At 39.3% G+C, this 21,239-nt stretch overlaps 1 protein-coding gene across 1 annotated transcript in view; it reads left to right on the top strand.

Moving 5' to 3' along the window:
• Positions 1–21,239, top strand: part of LOC103738488 (attractin) — a gene marked incomplete at its 3' end in the record, with an annotated part of 135,454 nt that overhangs the window by 45,798 nt on the left and 68,417 nt on the right. The window contains 6 exon segments of the mRNA XM_029566150.1: positions 120–258; positions 2,365–2,555; positions 10,243–10,462; positions 11,578–11,763; positions 13,109–13,342; positions 18,751–18,888. Of these exon segments, the coding sequence (XP_029422010.1) occupies positions 120–258; positions 2,365–2,555; positions 10,243–10,462; positions 11,578–11,763; positions 13,109–13,342; positions 18,751–18,888 (1,108 nt within the window).

The following is a 21,239-nucleotide window of genomic DNA, read 5'->3' as shown; positions in this document are numbered from 1 at the left end:
TATCTATTTATCTGTAGTTATCTTCCTCAATCATATGTTACTGTCTTTAGGACCCTACTAACCCTCAGGTGAATTCTTTGTGTGACTATAAATAAAAGTTCTTGTTCTCTATATTCTAGATCTCCATTTCCAAGTATGATAATTGCCCCAAGGATAACCCCATGTATTACTGCAATAAGAAAACCAGCTGTAGGAGCTGTGCCCTGGACCAGAACTGCCAGTGGGAGCCCCGGAATCAGGAGTGCATTGCCTTGCCTGGTAGGCCTTGTACAGATGATACCTTGTGTGGGGATCTAAAATTTGAGCCCTCCCCAACAATACTATATAGCCTAAATTGAACCGTGTAGAGGAAGAAGTTTATTCTATCTATTTAGCACTCTTACTACTTTGGGGGTTATGTTTTATTTTAAATAAGATATGATTGTTAAGCATTTACTTCTACTGGGCTTTGAAATAAAGTGAAGGAGCATTTCCTGCTCTGGAGCCTTTTCCATTGTCGCTCCTCCCGCTGTGATAACTTGGTACTCACCTCTGCAGTCTCAGCTGCCAGGCTTCTAGGGCCTTTATAAAGAGTACTTCTCATTGACATGGGAGTTGATTGTCAGCACCTTCTGAGAAGAAAGGATTTCTGTACTAGCATCACCCCCTGAGGTGAACTTCATTCCTGACCACTTCCGTTTATGCATCTGAGGTTTAGGGTGATGATTTCAGTGCCTGGGGCCAACCAGCCATGTCTGAACCTGTATGATATATTTCCTCAACCAGAATATTCAAGAAGGGGTACTTCTGTGGCTTTCCACAACATCTAAGGCATGAGTGGGTCTGGACCCTTTGAAAGAATTTTGTATAGTTTGCAGAACAGGCTTCTTGTCCTTTGTTGTTTGTTCTGTGTCTCAAACCTTAATGCACAACAAAACATCTGAGGATCTTCCTAAAAGGCATATTCTGATACAGGCCCAGGCTAGTACTGTGGCACTTGTAATTTTAATTCACTGCTAGTGAGAAGTAAGTCTGTCTGCTCTTAAATGAGACCGTTCTAGTGTCCTTCCATTGATTTCAGCAGCTGTTCCAGTTACTTTGCATTTTTGATGGCATCTCCAGTATGCTTTGCTTCTGGGGAAGTTTCTTGGCTTGTTCACTGTCACCCTAATATCTAGAGAGCAACTATGCTTCCATGAAACACTTTGTATGGGTTCAGCCCAATCACAGGTGATTGCAAGCTTGTTTTGTGTGCTACAGCTATATCCATCTGAGGTTTTCCCTAAGAAGACACACCCCACAACCCGCTTGTTTGGCATGTCTTGTTCACTTGCTTGTACCTTCAACCTGATGATATGAAAACAGTATGGCATTGAGGCTAAATTTGTCTATTCCTCAGTTCATTTGCAGTTTTCTTTTTGTGTGTATATACATCTGTGTGCACAGGCGTGTGCATGCAGAGGCCAGAAGTTGACCTTAGGTTTATTCCTCTATCATTTGCTATACCAATTTATTTTTTTTTGAGACAAAATCTCTCACTGATTGTCTATACAGGGTGACCAGCAAGCCTCTGCTTCTCATTGCTGAAATCACAGGCAAGCACCACCACACCTGGCTTTTTATGTGTACTGAGGATCCGAACTTTCTACCCCACCCTTCCAATATTCATACTCATTTTTATGCTTTCTATTCAGGATTTAGTCTTCTTTTTCATTGTTCTTCAAAAAGAGTTGTACCAATCTTTTAACAATGCCATCAGTTTATCACAAAGATTCAAAAATGTTAGGACAGTTGGCCTCTAGAGTATGCTTTCTGAGATCCAGGAAATTGACTGACGAACCTTCTTAAAATTCTTTTATTCTGTATATGGAAGTTAGTAATGTGTCTGATACTCTCTCTAAATCCCAATGAAGCACCTAGAATTCAGTCATAAGAATGATTTTAGGGACTGGAAAGATGGCTTAGTAGTTAAGAGCACTTGCTCCTGCATGCTGGGCATGATGGCACAAATCTTTAGTCCTAGAGCAAGGTGGATCATTGTGAGATTGAGGCTAACCTAGTCTACCTAGCGAATTCTAGGCCACCTGGGGCTGCAGGGAGACCCTATCACAAAAAGGAACATTTCTGCTCTTTCAGAGGACCTGAATTTGGTTCTCAGTACCCACATCAGGTGGCTCACAACCACTTGTAACTCCAGCTTCAGGGGATCCAATATTCTCTTCTGGCCTCCAGGGGCAATTGCATTTAAGTTCATATACCCATACATAGTACACATACATACACATAAAATATTTAAAATCATTTTTTATTAATTTGAACTAGTAATGTGGTTCTGTGTAATTTCTGAACCTTTTTTTTTTTAATTCTCTTTCCCCTTTATAAAAGAAAATATCTGTGGCATTGGCTGGCATTTGGTTGGAAACTCGTGTTTAAAAATTACTACTGCTAAGGAGAATTATGACAATGCCAAATTGTCCTGTAGAAACCACAATGCTTTTTTGGCTTCTCTCACAACTCAGAAGAAGGTGGAATTTGTCCTCAAGCAGCTGCGAGTAATGCAGTCAACACAGAGCATGGTGAGTTAACATTTTCAGAACCCCGGTTTCTAACACCCCTTTCTTCTGCAGGCATGGCAGGAGCTCATATGTTGGAGTCTGTAGTTGTATGTGATGTGCTTAGCAAGAGGAAGAATTCTAGTAAAGAATTAATTATAGACAGTGGAACCACATGGCAGAGTTTCTTCTTCTAATGCCTTGTTTCTTGTCTTAAAAAGTTTTAAGATCTATAGCTGGTGTGGTGGCCCATGCCTGGAGTCCCAGCACTTGGGAGGCAGAGACAGGCAGATCTCTGTGAGTTCAAGGCCAGCCTGGTCCACATAGTGAGTTCCAGGCCAGCTGGGGCTACAGAGAGACCCTGTCTCAAAAAGACCCCCCCCCAGAGTTTTAATATTTGCATATTTTATTAGTCATGTTTATTGAATAAATTACAAGATGTGAATATATATGGAATGAATGAGAATACATATAAGTGTGTGTACATATTCTGATGGCATCAGTAGATGATTTCATATCTGTTGTATCTTTAGATTCTGCTTGGGAGAAAGGAGAATTCAAAGCTGAATAGCTAGGTTGGATTAAGCCACCTGAGTCCCTTAGATTTAAGGTATTATATTGAATTATTATGCTGTACCCAATTAAATGGATATCCACAGATCAGTTTTTCTAGCAGTGTTGGTGTAGACAGAATTGTGGTAAATGTCTGTCAAGCCAGGAAGAGTGGGGTACAGCATTTCTCTTTTGGAACTGCCTTCATGTAACAATGTGGATGTGTGACCTGAGTCCTGGCTACTTGTAGCCTCTGTATCACCTAAACAGTTGTGAGACTGACAGAAGTTTCCCTGTATTTTACTTTTCTCCAAGTACTCTTTTTTTTTTAAACAGTGCAACTTTGATGTGGTATGGGACACTAAGATATCAGTAGTTCATTCTTGGTGTGCTTACCTTAGGTAGCACAAGGGTCACATTTGGTTTTTTTTTTTTTGACTTAAAAAAATATTTTATTTATTATTTTTTAAATTATTTATTTAATAACCACATACTTAGAAGAAGCATTTCATTACATCAGCATTGACATATTCAATAACAATTTTCTGAGCTAGGGTGCATCTCTTACAAAACTGGCTATACATTTTTACGTTTACAGTTGAATTATTACAGTTATACAATATTGTATTCAGTATAAACCCTATAAGACATAAAATTAAATGAGGTTTTAACCTTTAAAAAAGATCTCCGTTTCATTTTTAAAATACAAAGTTTCATGTAGAAAACTTCATTTTTAATGCAATTGACATTAAGATGTTTGCACATGCGTTTCTAATCTCTATATATCAGATTATTACTAGTCACAGTCAGTTTCTGAGCTCCTTGGCATCTGAGCATGGATATAAAGTCATCAGGTAGATTTCAGTGATAATGTTTTTCACATCTACTAATTATTAAGGAGCAAAATTTTATGCTTTGAGAAATTATTTTTTTATCTTTTTTATAACTACATCTTTAGAAGTTTTTCACTACAGCTTTAACATATTTAATATTTAACATATTCAGTAACATACTCCAGAGCAACAGTACATCTCTTTCACAAGTGGGTGTAAGTTTCTAGTTTCACAGTTGAATTAATATAGTTATATATTATTGAACTCAGTATAAGCCCTGTAAGACATAAAATTGGATGAGTTTTTAACCTTTAAAAAAGATCTCCATTTCATTTTAGAATATATTGTTCCTTGCAGAAAGACTCATTGTTTTTGCTACTAACACTGAGATGTTGGTGCTTGCATCTCTAATCTGTATGTATCTGATTATTACTAGCCATAATCAGTTGCACTTGGATCCTTGGTGCCTCTGTATGTCTATAAAGTCATTGGGCATATTTCAGTGGTATTGTTTATCACCTCTACTAATTAGCATAATGTAAATTTCCATGCTTCCTCCTCAAATATAATACATTTTTTTAAAAATTGTTGATTGTGTGTGTGTGTATCACACAGAACATCCCAAACCATCTCATTTAACTATACACCCACTTCCCAGATAGCACCCTCCCATAGTCTCCCTCCCCCCGCTAGAGCCCTTATACTCTGATATCCCTGCTACTGCCTGCTATGCTGTTGGTACCCCCAGCCATTCCCCACTACTTGCCTTTCTGGTGAATCTAGTCAGCCTGTCTAGAGGTCTTTGTTTTAGGAGGGTCAGCTGTTCCTCATCTAGCAGTAATCAATTGTCAATATTCCTTTAAGTAAGATTGGGGCCTGCTGCCCATTTCCACAGTTCGGTGCTGTGTTTTTGTCTGCTTGAGATGCTGTGGTTCTTATTTGTTGACACCACTGCTGTAGGTTCATATGAGCAAGGTCCCAGAAGCCTGTAGGACTGTATTTCCATGTGGTCATATACTTCCTCCCTGGCTCTTGCAATCTTTTCACCTGCTTTTACACAATGTTCCCTGAGCCCTGCGATAGTGGAGTTTGATTTAGAAGTCTTGTCCAAGGACCCACACTCAGTTCCTCAGGGGTCACATGGGCTTGGGAGGAGCCCCTGGCACCTTTCTTTTACCAGTTCCACCTATAGGTATTTTTTATATATAATATTTTGATAACTTTTTCATATTTCATAATCAGCATCAGAGAATGTCTGTGTTGTTTCTCTTCTTCTCCCTCCCAAATATGAGCCTCTCCAAGCATTCTCTTCTTGGTCATCAGCTGTTCTTATTCATGATCAGGTACTTACTCATTAAACATAGAACGCGGGCCTACGTGTTGGCTTCCTGCCAAGTCCGATACCCAGCAGTCATATGGAGAACCAACTCCCGAGAATTGTCATCTGACTCCACACAAGTGCCATGACAGATGTGCATGCATGTCATGCATACTACACACACACACACACACACACACACACACACACACTCACACTCACAACACTAAATAAATAATAAAAAATTAAAATAACTCATAGCTTTGCCTTTTGCTGGAATCTATTTTTATTAACTCTCAGGTCTACCTAGGTAGAAAAGTTTAATAGTTGAGATGGCCATAAGTTTACTTCTGGTTCCTTTTCTCTCCAGGTTTTCTAGTCCTAACAAGTTCTGGGTAGTCTAGGTACTCTTATAAAATAAAAACTCAAAAAGTCTTGCTGTAAGACTGACAGATAAACCAGGCATGGTGGTGATTGCTTATAATACTGCCTTTCAGGAGGCAGAGGCAGGAGGATCAGGAGTTCAGGGCTAACGTGAGCTACATAGCAAGATTCCATCTCTAAGAACAAAAGGTGATGGATGAGACAACTAACGTGTATTGTGCTTTTGCAGCTTTAACTCTATTGAGATGGCCCATCTGCAGAATCTAGATAGGTCTGGATAAACAACTGAGGACACCCAGTCTTCCTGTAAGGCAGAAGCTGGCTGGGATTACTAAAAAGAGGTAACCCTGAAAATAGGAAGGAGTGAATTGGAAAGATGAAGAGGGACAGGCTTGTGCATTGATACCTCATGTGTAAGACCTAGAGACTGAGGGAATGGCTCACTCAATGAGCTGCAAGTAAGTTTGCATGTCTGGCTCCAAGCTCAATGGGAAGGAATTGCTACAACTAGGGATACAAAGACCAAACCTAGCAAGGCCTTGTCCACAGTACTAATAGCCTGAATTTTATTTTGAAAGCAAAAAGAAATTATTGAAGGTTTTTTTAAGGTATTAATTTTAATGACCTTTCTTTTAAAAATAATATATATTTCAAAGGAAATTTAGAAAATAATAAAGATAAAATAATATCATTAATGTAACTAAAATTCTGTGGGATGTATTTAAGTCTTTTTAAAAAAATTTTAATAACATGATTAGAAGAAGCATTTCACTACAGCTTTGATATATTCAGTAACACACTCCAGAGCAAGAGTACATTTCTTTCACAAGTAGGTGCAAGTTTCTAGGTTCACAGTTGAGTTAATACAGTTATACAATATTGACTCAGCATAAGCCCTGTAAGACATAAAATTGAATGAGTTTTTTAACCTTTAAAAAAGATCTCCATTTCATTTTAGAATATATTGTTCCTTGTAGAAAGACTCATTGTTTTTGCTACTAACAGAGATGTTGGCGCATGCATCTCTAATCTGTATGCACCTGATTATTACTAGTCATAATCGGTTTGCACTTGGATCCTTGGCACCTGTAACCCAGTATAGAGCTGGGAAAATAAACAACAGACCCTAATCTTATCCAAAGGAATATTGACAACTGATTGCTGCTAGAAGAGGAACAGCTGACCCTCTTAAAACAAAGACCTCTAGATATGCTGACTAGATTCACCAGAAGGGCAAGTAGTGGGGATTGGCTGGGGTGCCGACAACACAGCAGACGGTAGCAGGGATATCAGAGTATAAGGGCTCTAGTGTGGGGAGGGAGGCTATGAGAGGGTGCCATCTGGGACATCGGTCTATAGTCAAATAAGATGGTTTGGGATGTTCTGTGTGATATACACACAGAAAAAAAAATCAACAAATTTAAAAAAATGTATTATATTTGAGGAGGAAGCATGGAAATTTATGTCACGCTAATTAGTAGCGGTGGTAAACATTACCATTGAAATCTACCTGATGACTTCATAGATATTTAAGTCTTTTAATAGATGTGTGTATTTTTTCCTCTCAAATATGAAAAGATAAAAAGCCTAGCATTAGGGCTAGAGAGATGGTTCAGTGGTTAAGAACAGTGGCTGCTCTTGCAGAGGACACAGATTCAGTTCCCAGCACCCTTATGCTGACACAGAACCATCTCTAACTCCAGTTCCAGGTGATCCAATGCTCTCTTCTGGCTTCCATGGGCTCCTGCACCTGAGTGTACATGAGCTCACACAAGCACGTACACATACTCATAAGAATAAAATAAGACAAATAAATTTATCTTGTGTAATCCCAGCATTTAGGAGGCTGAATCAAGAGAATGGTGTGTTAAAGGCTAGCCTAGAGTGTAGAGTAAGACCCTGTTTCAAAAAAAGCAAAAAATGAAAAAGAGGGCCAGGTATGGTAGTGAATACCTTTAGTCCCAATACTTGGGAAGCAGAAGCTGTAAGATCTCTGGGAATTCAAGGCCAGTGTATTAGTCAGGGTTCTCCAAAGAAACAGAACCAGTAGAATGAATATATATGTATAGGGATTTATCAGTTTAGCTCACAGGATAGAGTCCGAGTAGTTCAGCAATGGCTGCACCACACTGGAGAGGCTGAGAATCTGTAGTCTCTCAGTCCACAAGGCTGGATGTCTCAGTAGTCCCAATCTGGCGCTGAAGGTCTGACGAATTCCAAAAGATCAACTAGTCTTCATTCTATAACAGCAAGATGAACTCACCAGCAAGAGAGAAGGCAAGCAGCAAGAAGCCTGGCGTTCTCCTCTGCCTTGGTCTTTTATACAGGCTGCCATCAGAAGGTAACACCCATATTTAGTGTGTGTCTTCCAGCTTCAGATGATCCAATCAAGAAGATCTCTTTCAATTCATAATCCCAGATCCAGTCAAGTTGACACCCAGGATTAGCCATCACAGCCAGTCTGGTCTACATAGTGAGTTCCAAGTTAGTCAGTGCTACATAATAAGACCCTGTCTCAAAAACGTTTTTTTTTTTTTTAAAGCTTGTCAAAATTAATATCTTTCCTTTTTGGGATAAACTTTATACTTTGATTTACAAAGGTTTTTAAAAATTGCAGTGAAGGGGCTGGAGAGATGGCTCAGCAATTAAGAGCATTGACTGCTCTTGCAGAGGACCCAGGTTTGATTCCCAGCACCCATATGGCAGCATGAACCGTCCTTAACTCCAGTTCCAGAGGAATCCGAAGCCCTCATCTGACCTCCGCAGCATTGCATGACACAGGTGCACTCACATACATGCAAGCAATGCACTCATAAAACAAAAATAATAAATAAAAAATTTTTTTTGAAAAATTGCAATGAAAAAGCCAGGTGTGGTGGCACACGCCTTTTAATCCCAGCACTTGGGAGGCAGAGGCAGGCGGATCTCTGTGAGTTTGAGGCCAGCCTGGTCTACACAGTGAGTTCCAGGACAGCTGGGGCTACAGGGAGACCCTGAATAAAAAGACCAAAAAAAAAAAAAAAAAAAAAAAAAAAAAAAAAAAAAAAAAAGCAATCGAGGTATAGACAGTTGCTCAGTGGTAGACAACTTGCCTAGCATGTGCAAGGCACTAGATCTGATCCCCCAGCATCTAAAAAAGGAACAGACAGAAACTAGTCTACAGGTTTAGTGCCTTTTTTTTTTCAGTAAAATATAGTGCCAAGTTGGATGACTAGATAAAATATAATATATGCACGCACACAAGGTAAAGTATTATGCAATCTATTTAAAAAGAAGGAAATTGGTTACTTGGAACAACACATATAAGCCTGGAAGACAATATGCATATAAAGAAAGACAAATACTAGATGGCATCACTTATATGTAGAATATAAAAAATATCTAACTCTGAGAGGCAGAGAATAGAATGATGACTGCTAGGGACTTGGGGAATAGGTGGGAAATTGGGACATATTGGTCAGAGAGAGTTTTAGTAATACAACATGAATAAGTTTTGGAAATCTAATGTATGGTGCAGTAATTAATAGTCTATAATGACACTATCATTGCTGGGTATGGTGATATGTAATTCAGTGTTCAGGAAGCTGAGGCAGGAGGACTCCCAAGTTCCAAGCTAACTAGGATACCTAGTGAAACCCTGTCTCATAACAAAGTAACATAAAACAAAATAAGTGGAAAATTGTATTGTGTACTTGAAATTTGCCAAGAACATGGATTTCAAATGTTCTCCTCTGCCCTCCCCCTACATGCACGCACGCACGTGCTTGCAGTAGTTAAATATATGAGTGGTGAATGTTAGCTTGATTGTGGCAATTATTTCAGTGTATTCACATGAAAATACCATATGAAAAGAAAAAAAGAACTATCACATAGGCACTCAGATTAACACGAGTTTTGCCACTGATAACTCAGTAAAACTGGAAAAGAAAATATATGTGCCAAGCAGTACCCCATGGCTAATAATGAATTTTTTTAAACAGTCTGCTCTATTTTTTTAAATATTTTTATTTATTATTTTTATTTTATGTGTATGTGTGTATTACCCGTGTGTAGGTAAGTGTAGTTTAATGTCTGCGAAGGGCTGTTAGATCCCCTGGAACTGGAGTTATGGACAGTTATTAGCTGCCATTGTAGGTGCTGGGATTTGAACCCAGGTCTTCTGCAAGAACAACCAGTGTTCTCAACTGCTGAGCCATCTCTTCAGCCCCCTAATAGTGAATTTTTAAACCATCTGAACTGGCTAACTAGGCTTAGGGAATGATTTGCGGTGAGATGTGCAACCAATATTCATAAAATACATGTATGAATGGGCATTTAAACCAGATTTGTGGATGATAGTTTCTTCATAGCGTTTGTCATAGTAGTTTGGAACTTGATTATTTCTTTGCTATTGATCTCTGAAAATTTTGCTATACTATCTTTTCTGAGCTTTCTTTTTATACTTTATAAAACGGCCATATTGAAATGGTCACTTATTCTAAACTGCTTTGGCTGAGCATGGGAAATCAGGAGCTTTCATGTATCTGTGGTGTATATCTGACATAGTGGTTTTTATCTAGAATCCTATTTTAGGATGTCAGTGTCAAGACGATTATATTCATAATTGTGTTTTTCTTGTCTGTAGTCCAAGCTCACCTTAACTCCATGGGTTGGTCTTCGGAAGATCAATGTGTCTTACTGGTGCTGGGAAGATATGTCTCCATTTACAAATAGTTTACTGCAATGGATGCCATCTGAGCCCAGTGATGCAGGCTTCTGTGGAATCTTGTCAGAGCCCAGTACTCGGGGATTGAAGGCTGCAACCTGCATCAACCCACTCAATGGCAGTGTTTGTGAAAGGCCTGGTAAGGACATGGATGAATAAAGTACTCCATAAAGAAAGATGAAAAACATGAGGGTTATTGAGAAAAGAAAGCATAGGAGGCATAGTTGAATATTAAGAGGCATAAAGATGGAGAACATCTGTTTCAGGCATATTTCAAGTATAACAGAAAATCCAAATGCAGAGGGAAATAGTTTGTGTCTCTGGCTAGTTTGAGCCATACATAAAACCAAAACTAAAATTACTGAAAGAACCTAATGTATCCATTAATACTGAGTTTGACTGGTTTGTTGATCACAAAAAGTGTTGAAGATTTTCTGAAAGGACATTTCTTTGGTGTTGGTAGGGAAATGGTATGAAAGAAAGAACAAAAAGGGAAAATAAAACCAATATAAGTTTAGAAAACAACAAGTAGGGACGGTGTTCAGAATGCCACTTGGGAAAGGGAACAACAAAAGCAGTTCTGTGATAGAAGCCAGCTGGAGCCAACACCAAGCTACAGCAGCATGTTCTCAGAGCTCAGTTTAGGTCCATGAAGGGTCAGATCAGCCTCTGCAGCACACAAATGGGGACTCACAAGCAAGAGGTATGATTGTGAGTTTTGGGGGAGGCTGGATTCCATTCCTACCGTGTCTGGTTTCAGGAAGATATTGTATTTTGCTTAATACCAAGATGGAAGAGAGATTCACAGCATTATAGGAGTTACCTTACAGCAGGATTTCTGAACTTCTTGTAGGAATGCTTATCAGCCTCTCTTGAATCCTAAATGCTTTGGTGAAATTAATACTGTGGTCCCTTTTACCGCCAGAACAATAGATATAGAATTTTATAAATTCAGGTGGATTTTCTGAAGGTCATCCCAAGTCATCTATGTTCTAAGGAGCTTAGGCCCTTACTTTTTAGGAAGATTCTCTTGTTCCCACACCTTTGTCCTTATGCTTTTTGAAAAGTCTACTTTGTCCCAAGTATTTATGTATACTTGACTAAACAGTACATGATGATGTCAGAGTTTTCTGTTTTCTCCTCCATTGTGGTATAGTGCCTGAATTGATTTTATGATACATTGGTGGGTCATAACTCACATTGGAAAGTCTTTGATCTTAGCTGACCAGTGTCCCTCTTGGGCTTAATTACCAGCAAACCACAGTGCCAAGCAGTGTCGGACACCATGTGCCCTGCGGACAGCGTGTGGTGAGTGCACCAGCAGCAGCTCTGAGTGTATGTGGTGCAGCAACATGAAGCAGTGTGTTGACTCCAATGCCTATGTGGCTTCCTTCCCTTTCGGCCAATGTATGGAGTGGTATACAATGAGCAGCTGCCCGCGTAAGTGCAAAGAGAACTCAGGCATCCATTGGTGCCCTGCATGAAGGGGACAAAGCTTGCTATGGAGTAGTGTTGTCAGTCTTTGAACATTTTTTGGGCAAGTTGAATTTGACCTTCTACTCAGGTCTCTCCAGAGGCTGCATGTCCTCACTGCATGTCCTCACTGATGAAAATGAGTATATAGAACCTGGCATAATGATACATGTAATAAATCAGATAAATCTTGGATAGATCACAGAGTCCAGAAAAAAATGATGATCTTCAGGGCCATATTGTTCAATCTTTATAATGTTTCCACATCTTAATCTGCCAGTTTGTAAAGTTCTTTTCAGTAGAGAACTTCCCAGGTCCCTTCTACCTCCAACATCCTGGGATTGTTACATATAGTTACATGTTACATATAGTTATTTCATTTAAATTCCTACATCCATTTCATTTAAATTCCTATTCCTACAATAGGATAGTAGATTTGATTCATAGACGCTAAATAATCGATTGAAGAAAATGTAACTTAAAAATAGTGAGGAGGCCGGGCATGGTGGTACACGCCTTTAATCCCAGCGGAGGCAGGTGGATCTCTGTGAGTTTGAGGCCAGCCTGGTCTATATAGTGAGTTCCAGGCCAGCTGGGGCTACAGGGAAACCCTGCCTCAAAAAGATTTCCGCACCACCAAAAAGATAATTAAAAAAAAAGGAAAAAAGATACTACTGCCTTAAATCTACATGGTAAATTAAAAAAAAAAAAAAAAAAAAAAGTGAGGTGATCACAGCTGCTAGCACTTCCTGTTGAGGACATAGCAATTGTGTTTGTTTCTCTAGGGGTCGCTGTCATTTAAATTATCTGTAAAGTAACTGATCCCTAGACATGCTGTAAAGCCAACAGATCTTAGTTATTCAGTGATATACCAGCTCATTGGTAGAGTCAGTTATTCCAACTCACCTTACTAACTAGTCTCAGAACCAGTGGAAACTGTGTTAGACTGTCAAGCTTCTGTGAACACTGTTCTATCTTCAGTGAATGTATGATAATGTTCTTGAGCTGTCCACCAGAAACATGTGCCATTGTAAACCGTGAATTTTTTAATTAAATTTTATATGCTGTAACATGATTTTATATGAATGATACTTTGTTTAAACTATCAAATGTCAGTATTTAGTACAATTTTATTATAAAATGTACATTATCATGAAATGAACCTTGATTTTAAAAATCAAATTAGCTTTAGTTGTATATTATTTTTTTACAAATAAAGATAGACTTTTATAAATGTTAAAAAAACAAACAAAAAAGCCAGTGAATTCAGATCTACATGTGATAGTGAATTACAACTTGTATTTTTTTATAGCTGAAAATTGTTCAGGCTACTGTACCTGCAGCCATTGCTTGGAGCAGCCAGGCTGTGGCTGGTGTACTGATCCTAGCAATACTGGGAAAGGGAAATGCATCGAGGGTAGCTATAAAGGACCAGTGAAGATGCCTTCACAGGCCTCTACAGGAAATGCATATCCACAGCCCCTTCTGAATGCCAGCATGTGTCTAGAGGACAGCAGATACAACTGGTCTTTCATTCACTGTCCAGGTAAGGTGCCTGTATAGCCAAGTTCAAGTCTCTGTCTGTTTACAAAGAATAAAACCTTGAAAACTATCATAATCTTTGTACATAAATCTTAACAAAATATCTCCATTCCCATATTCTTCCAACATCTTTTACCTTCCCATTTTCTTTCTTAATAACCATGAGACAAAATAACATTAACAAATTTTTCATCTGTTGTGAGAATTTTCTTTCCGGGGATAAGCAGTGTTTATCCCCTTTAAGGTTCTATTGTCAAACCAATGTTTGATTACATTAAAGTTCACCCTAGGGTACCAATGAGTTTACTGTCCTGAATGTATTCTTCCAACGGAGCATGGCCAGCACATTTGTATTTATTAACCAGGAGGGTCACCACCCTTCTCCCTCCCTTTTTCGCTCCCTCCCTAGATCACAGCAGCATTTATGCTGGGGAATAGGGCTTAGCATCCAGCCCATTGCTTATATGAATTTCCTTTAAGAAAAAAAAAGTAATAGGTCATTTTAGAAGAAATAGTTTCATGTGGAAAAATAGTTTCAATATCCATAAAAATGAGAACTTTACATTAGCTATTTTACTGATTTGTATAAAATAACATATATTCTTTATAGCAGTATTGCAAATTGATACAATTACAGACATATATATGTATATATATTGTCTTTTTGAGACAGGGTCTCCCTGTAGCCCCATCTGGCCTGGAACTTGCTATGGAGACCAGGCTGGCCTCGATCTCACAGAGATCTGCCTGTTTCTGCTTCCCAAGTGCTGTAAATAAAGGTATACACCACCACACCTGGCTCAATCAATTTTTTTTTAAAAAAAATACTGTGTTCAGCTGAACATAGTGGCACATTCCTATAATTCCAGACCTTGTAAGGTAGAAGCAGGAACATCAGGAATTCAGTCATTCTCAGCCATGAAGTTCAGGGCTTGCCTGGACTACGTGAGACTCTGTCTTAAAAAATTAAAAAGATTGGTGGGGGGAGGGAAATTTTATATATGGAACTTTTTTTCCCCCTACAGTTTTCCTTTTACTTAAAAATGTATTGTGGCAGGGTGCAGATGGCTCAGCAGTTAAAAGCACTTGCTGCTCTTGCAGAGAACCCAGGTTTGGTTCCCTGAACCAACATGGCAGCTCACAATCATCTGTAACTCCAGTTCTGGGAGTTCCAATGCCCTCTTCTGGCCTCTGAGGGCACTGCACATGCATGGTATACATATATACATGTAGGCAAAACATACACATAAAATAAAAATAAATCTTTAAGAAGCATACATGCTATATTACTATATAAACCATATTACTATATAAACCATAATTTGTTATTATGAGCTCTCATTCCTCTCTGGATATATGGTGCCTGCATCATTTTTGAAAATACTTTATAACTATTGGATTTTCTTGGCATAGTTGTTGAAACTCAATTGTCCATTCACATAAGAGCTTATTTCCAAGCTCTGATACCTAGCCCATTGACCTTTTATGTTGTTATGCCTGTATCATACTGTTTTGAGTATTGTAGCTCTGTAGCAAGTTTTTAAGTTGGGGGATCTAATTCTTTCAACTTGGTTCTTACTTGTCAATATTGTGACTACTCTAGGTTTCAATTCCATATGCATTTAGGGTCAATTTCTGCAACAACAAAAAACAGCTTGAGTCTGGCTTGGTGGTGCATACCTTTAGTCCCAGCACTCGGGAGGAAGAGGCACTTTGTGAGATCGAGGCCAGCCTGGTCTTCATAGTGAGTTCTAGGCCAGCTGGGGCTACAGGGAGACCCTGTCTCAAAAAGACCAAAAAAAAAAAAAAAGTCAGCTTGTTAGACAGATATTATTGAATCTATTAATTAATTTGTGATGAATTGCAACTTTCAAAGTAATAAACTTCCTGTGTAGGATTTCTGTTTATTTACCTCTTTACTTGATCTGAGGAGTGCTCTGTAGTTTCCATCATACATGCCCTGCACGTTTGCCTACTGAGTGTTGGGATTACAGGCTTGAGCTGCTACACCTGGCCAAGAAAATTTCTTTCTATTCCACGTTCGTTCAGGGGGTTGTTATGAATTAGTTAGATTTTGTCATAGATCTTTTTGTTGTCTATTGAGATGGCCAAGTTGTTTTGTTCTTTATTCTAGTATTATAGATTACATTAATTGATTTAAAGGTGTTAAACCACTTTTGTATTCCTGGTATAAAACCCATTTGGTTCTGATATGGAATTCCTTTGCATGTGTTCTGGCTTCTGTTTCTTGTTTGGGAATTTTGTGCTTACATTCCTGAGTATAGATTTCTAGTTTTATTTTGTCAGGCTGTGATACCAGGATTGTACTAGCCTCATAGACTAAGTTGTGATGTATTCCCCCCTGCTGTTTACTGGAAGAGTTAAGTAGTATTAATTCTTCTTTGAACTTGGATATAGTTTACTAGTAAAGTCGTCTAGGCCTATGTATTTCTTTGCAAGAAGTTTTGTTTTGGGTTTTTTTTTTGTTTGTTTGTTTTTCTGTAGTGATAGGGACTGAACATGCATGCTAGACAAGCACTGTATCACCGAGCTGCATCCCTAGCCTTTCTGGGAAGACTTTAAATTTTCATTTCATCTCTTGTTATAGATCTGTTCAGATTTTCTGTTTCTGATAGCCTATGGTCCTCTAAGAATTTGTCTGTTTCATCTGAGTTTTGAAATTTATTGTCATATAGCTCATAGCATTTTCTTGCTGGTGGCTTTAAGTTTGTGTGTGTGTGTGTGTGTGTGTGTGTGTGTGTGTGTGTATCATTGTGTACATGCAGCAGCACATGTGGAGGTGAGATGAAAAACTTGGGTGTTGGTCCTCACATGTTGTCTGAAGCAGGGTCTCTTGTTCACTCCTGTGTATGCCAGGCTCACTGGCCCACGAGCTTCTAGGGAGTCTCCTGTTCTGCCTCCCATTCTGTAGTGGGGCACTGGGGTTGCAGATGTGCATGACTTCATCTGGCTTTATATCTGTCTGGGAATCTGAACTCTAGTCCTCATGCTTATAGAGCAAATACTTTGTCCTCTGAACCATCTCCCAGACTCACCTGTAGCTTTCTAGCTTTTATGTATTCTCCTGTTTAACCTATTGAGGACCTTTTTGTTATGATTTTATGTATCCTTTTAGATTTGTGAGGGCTCTAAATGTTGAAATGTTAGTGTTTGTTTGTTGTTGTTTGTTTGTTTGTTCCCAGAGCTTATTTTCTTATTTTGTAGATGCAAAAATTCAGGTCTCTTTGACTATACTAAAATTAGTATTTTTAATTCTCCTCTATTTCTCACTTCAGGATTGGTTACTTTGCACGTTTATTGGGTAGGACTTGTAAATTAAACATTCTCTACTTTTTAAAAATTATGTTTTGAAAGATTTGCATTTTTATGCTAGTAAATCTTCAAGCTGATGCATTTATAACCAACTCTGTAGATTTACCAGGATTGGCCAGCAGATGGAGTAGTGAACTGTTGTGAAGGTATGGGTTAAGGTCCTAAGGAGCAAGCTAGCTAGCCAGACTCAAAACTACCGCTCTGGTCTTCTTTGAGTTGTTGAATGATCTGTGTTCTTCCTTCCATCACCAGAGCAAGGAACTCTGGCACCTGGATGCAGTTGGCACCTGCAAGATTATGCCAAGTGCTTCTGTCCTTGGGTGCCATGACAACCTAAAGTCAACTAGTATATTGCCCTGATTTTTCTTTCTGAATTTATCCTCCCCTCCCATTTTCTACCTATATTTCACCTGGAACTGTTCTTTTCCACTATAGCTCCTAGACGTGTGCATTGGCCAGCTTAGAGCAGGGACAGAGCAGGTCATGGCCTGCTTCCTCCTGTCCACCATACTTTGTGAGGCCTGCGCTGGCACCTAGTCTCTGCTGGATTTTTCTGCTGCCCATGGCTCAGTGCATGTAGTCCCTTTGGTAGTCCCTCCTTCAGTATGAGGATATAGGTGTCTATTTCTCCTTTTCTTTCAGATGCTAGAACTTCCTAAGTACTTCAGAAGTGTACTCAGTGTCACTACCAGCACTTTTCCCTTTTATCTGACCCTCCTCTTGATTTAGATTTTACTTTTTTCCCTCTGAAATTTCAAAGAGAAAAGCATTTTCTTAAGCTTTTTATCTTGAGCTAGAATTTTTTTTGTAGATGATTTTTGGCATTTCATTTTGGTTAAGTGTTGAGATTTTCCTTTTACTATACATAGTCACTCAACTTCACAGGAATAAAATGTATATCCTATACCTCTTAAGTAATTTTGGTACAGTCATAACTACTGTAGTCCTTTTAAGGTTTATAGTTGCAGTCTATATGAAAAAACTCTCAGGCATCTCCAACCTGAGGTAAATATGGGGCATAAATAGAGTATGTGCACGGCTGTGGATGTACGCCTGTGTGGATGGGTCAAGACCGATCCACAGAATCCGAGATCTGCTTATGGTGCTTTGGGTTATACGCTATGTAAATGTCCTACCCCTGAGCTCTGCAGTACACAGCCTGCACAGCTGACTTCAGCAGCCCTAGGAAGTCCAGGTGTCATATGCCTTTCTAGTTGTAAAGTCCTGTATCTACCAGGAGCACTAGGAATCTACCTCTAGAAATGGTTATCTATAAAGATGCTTATTTTCCTAATAATGAAAAATGTAAAGGAAAGGTTAAATAACTGTTTTGAATCAGATGTTTTACTTTTCAAAGTTTTCTTTGTGATAGATAAAATAATGTACAATATTTTTATCTAACTTTTAAAAATCAAAATTGAATATTAATATGAATAAAACTATAAAGTTATATATAAAAATCCTGAAAGGAAAGGCGGGCATGGTGGCACATACTTTTTTTCGGGACTGATATGTTTTTACATTTTTTATTTTCTCAAACTAGTTTTTAGTGAGCCTTGTTTTGTTTTGTTTAGATTTTTTGCTGTTTTTCTTTTCGGTTTTTTTGAGACAGGGTCTCCCTATAGCCCCAGCAGACCTGGAACTCACTATATAGACCAGGCTGACCTTGAACTTACAGAGATTCTCCTGCCTCTACCTCTTGAGTGCTGGAATTACATGCGCCACCATGCCCAGCTCTTGTTTGGATTTTTTAAGACTAGCCTCCGATTCTCTAGGTAGCCAAGGGTAGCCTTGAATTCCTGATTCTCCCTAGCACTAGAATTATAGGTGTAAATCATACCCAGCCTTTTTTGTTTCAGATGGGGATCTGAAACTTCTGGGCTTAAGTAAGATAGGTCCACAGAATCTTAGCGATACTATCTGCCTCAGCCTCCCTAGTAGTTGGAACTACAGGCACAAACCACCATATTTGATTAGTCTTGATGATTTGATATTTAGCGGTAGATGCACATAAATCTTGTGAAACTTACTCCATTCAGTTCTGCTATGAGAGATGCCTTGAAATTCTTTGCCTTTCAGCTTGTCAGTGCAATGGACACAGCAAATGCATCAACCAGAGTATCTGTGAAAAGTGTGAGAACCTGACCACAGGCAAGCACTGTGAGACCTGTATATCTGGCTTCTATGGTGATCCGACTAATGGAGGCAAATGTCAGCGTAAGTCACACTGGTCAGGTTTGTTGATCACCAGTTAGGTTAAGCAGTATGCCCGTTTGACTTAAATGTTATAAGAGGGGGGAAAAAACCACTTGGTTTTAGATACTGCCTTTCTTATTAAGTTATACTGTTAAGAGCTCAACTGAGCTAAAAGAGAGTTAAACTGTTGGATTTGGGAACAACTGATTAAAGAAGCAAACCAGCAGTGAAAGAGTTAAGCCTTTAATCACGTTCAGTGGAGATATGAACAAGAGGCTAAAATTAGAGAAGGTGCCAACTCCCTTTGTTCCATTTTCCCTCATGGAATGGTGCATCACCTGAGTCAAGTGGATCAGTGCTGCTGTGGGGTGGTCATCTCATCATGGAGGGAGCCTGGTCAACAGCATTGTGGGGTAGGAGAGTAGAAAGAGCTAGGAGTGAGAAATCCTGGACACTGAGTCAGAGTGAAGAAAGTATCTTCAGAGTTTCCCTCCTCCCCAATAAAGTGGTACCGCAGAGGCACTTGAAGAAATCCTCTGCTGAACAGTGCATTCTAAGAACATGACAGCTAGGGGAGTCTAGTACTGTACTGCTCTTCTCTCAGAGCCTACAACACTTGTCTGCAGTGGGGAGGGCAGCTGGCTTCCTGAGAACACCAGGTAAAATCTTTGCAGTGGCTTAGGTTTTGTTTTGTTTGTTGAGACAGAAACTGGGGGAATTGAAGGTGACCTTGAACTCCTGATCCTCCTGCCTGAACCTCCCAAATTCCCAACTTCACACACAGGCAATCTCTAGTCCTTCCCAAGTATTTTAAAGATTTGAATAGCCCCATGTTTCCCCATTCATACCAGGTAGAAGTCTGAAAAGCCTCAGGACACTTAGAAAGTAAGTTAATGTTGTCTAAAAACATTGTCACACTAATGAACTCATTTTTTATTTGCTCTGATATTGGGAATCCTATAGCTGAAATCCTATTAGAATAGTATTAGGAATCCTATAGCTGAAATACCCCTTAAGTTCTGAGCAGGAAAATTAAGAAAGGAGTTCTCAGGCTAAGAAAGCTCAGTTGGTAAAGTACTTACCACGCAAGAGTAAGGACCTGAGTTTCATTCCTGGAACCCGCATTAAAAAAAGCCTGGCATGGCAGTACATGTTTGTATCACCAGCACTGATGGATCCCTGGGATTCAGTGGCCAGCCAGCCTAGCTTACTTGATGAGTTCTAGGCCAGCAAGAGAGCCTGTCTCAAAAAAACAAAATGGATGGTGCCTGAGGAACAACACCCAAGGTTGAACTCTGCCCCCCACATGCATGCACACACAGACAAATTTAAAAAGAAAGATTTGGGGCTGGGGAGATGGCTCATTTGGTAAAATGCTTGCCATACAAGCATGAGGGCCTGAGTTTGAATCCCTAGCGCCCATGTAAAAAATTGGACATTATGACACATGCCTATAATCCTGGTGCTGATGAAGCTGAGACAAGAGGATCCCTAGCGCTCACTAGCAAGCTAGTCTCCAAGAATTGGTGAGCTCCAGATTCAGTAAGAGACCCTGTCTCAAGGATGGGAAAGAGGGGCTGGAGAGATGACTCAGTGGAAGAAGGAAGGGAGGGACAGAGGGAAAGGAAGGCAGGCCAAGAGTATTCATTGTCTTCACAATAGTCATAGTCATGTAAGGATTTTGATGAGTTTTGAAGCTATTATCTTCAGAGTTGCTAAGAGACCTAAAAGTGATCACAGGTTGGTTCCTGGGGGGTACCTAACAGTGGTTAAGAGCATCGGCCGCTCTTGCAGAGGACCCGGATCAATTCCCAGCACCCACATTGCAGCTAACAACCTGTCTGTAACTCCAATTCCACGGGAATTCAATGCTCTCCTCTGACTTCCATGGGTTTTGCATGCTTATATACACACAGGCAATACAATACAGTCATACGTGTAAAATAAAAATAAAATATTTTGGGGCTGGAGAGACGGCTCAGTGGTTAAGAGCACTGATGGCTCTTGCAGAGGACCCGTGTTCAATTCCCAGCACCCACATGGTGGCTACAAACCATCCTTAACTCCAGTTCCAGGGGAATCTAAAGCCCTCTCTGACATCCGCGGCACTGTACAACATGGGTGCACTCACATACATGCAGGCCATACACTCGTCCACATAAAATAAAAATAAGATATTAAAAAAATGTTTAAAAAATATTTTTAAAAATTGTTATTTAATAACCACATGATTAGAAGAAGCATTTCATTACAACAGCACTGACATATTTGATAACAATTTCCAAAGCAAAGATGCATCTCTTTCAAAATTAGCTGTAAATTTTTAGGTTCACAGTTGAATTAATAGTTATACAATATTGTACTCAGTATAA

The sequence above is a fragment of the Nannospalax galili genome, unplaced genomic scaffold (assembly GCF_000622305.1).
Source record: "Nannospalax galili isolate Female #2095 unplaced genomic scaffold, S.galili_v1.0 scaffold1059, whole genome shotgun sequence".
Classification (NCBI taxonomy): domain Eukaryota; kingdom Metazoa; phylum Chordata; class Mammalia; order Rodentia; family Spalacidae; genus Nannospalax; species Nannospalax galili.
Note: the sequence above shows the minus strand (reverse complement) of the source record. Positions and strands in the feature narration are given on the sequence as shown.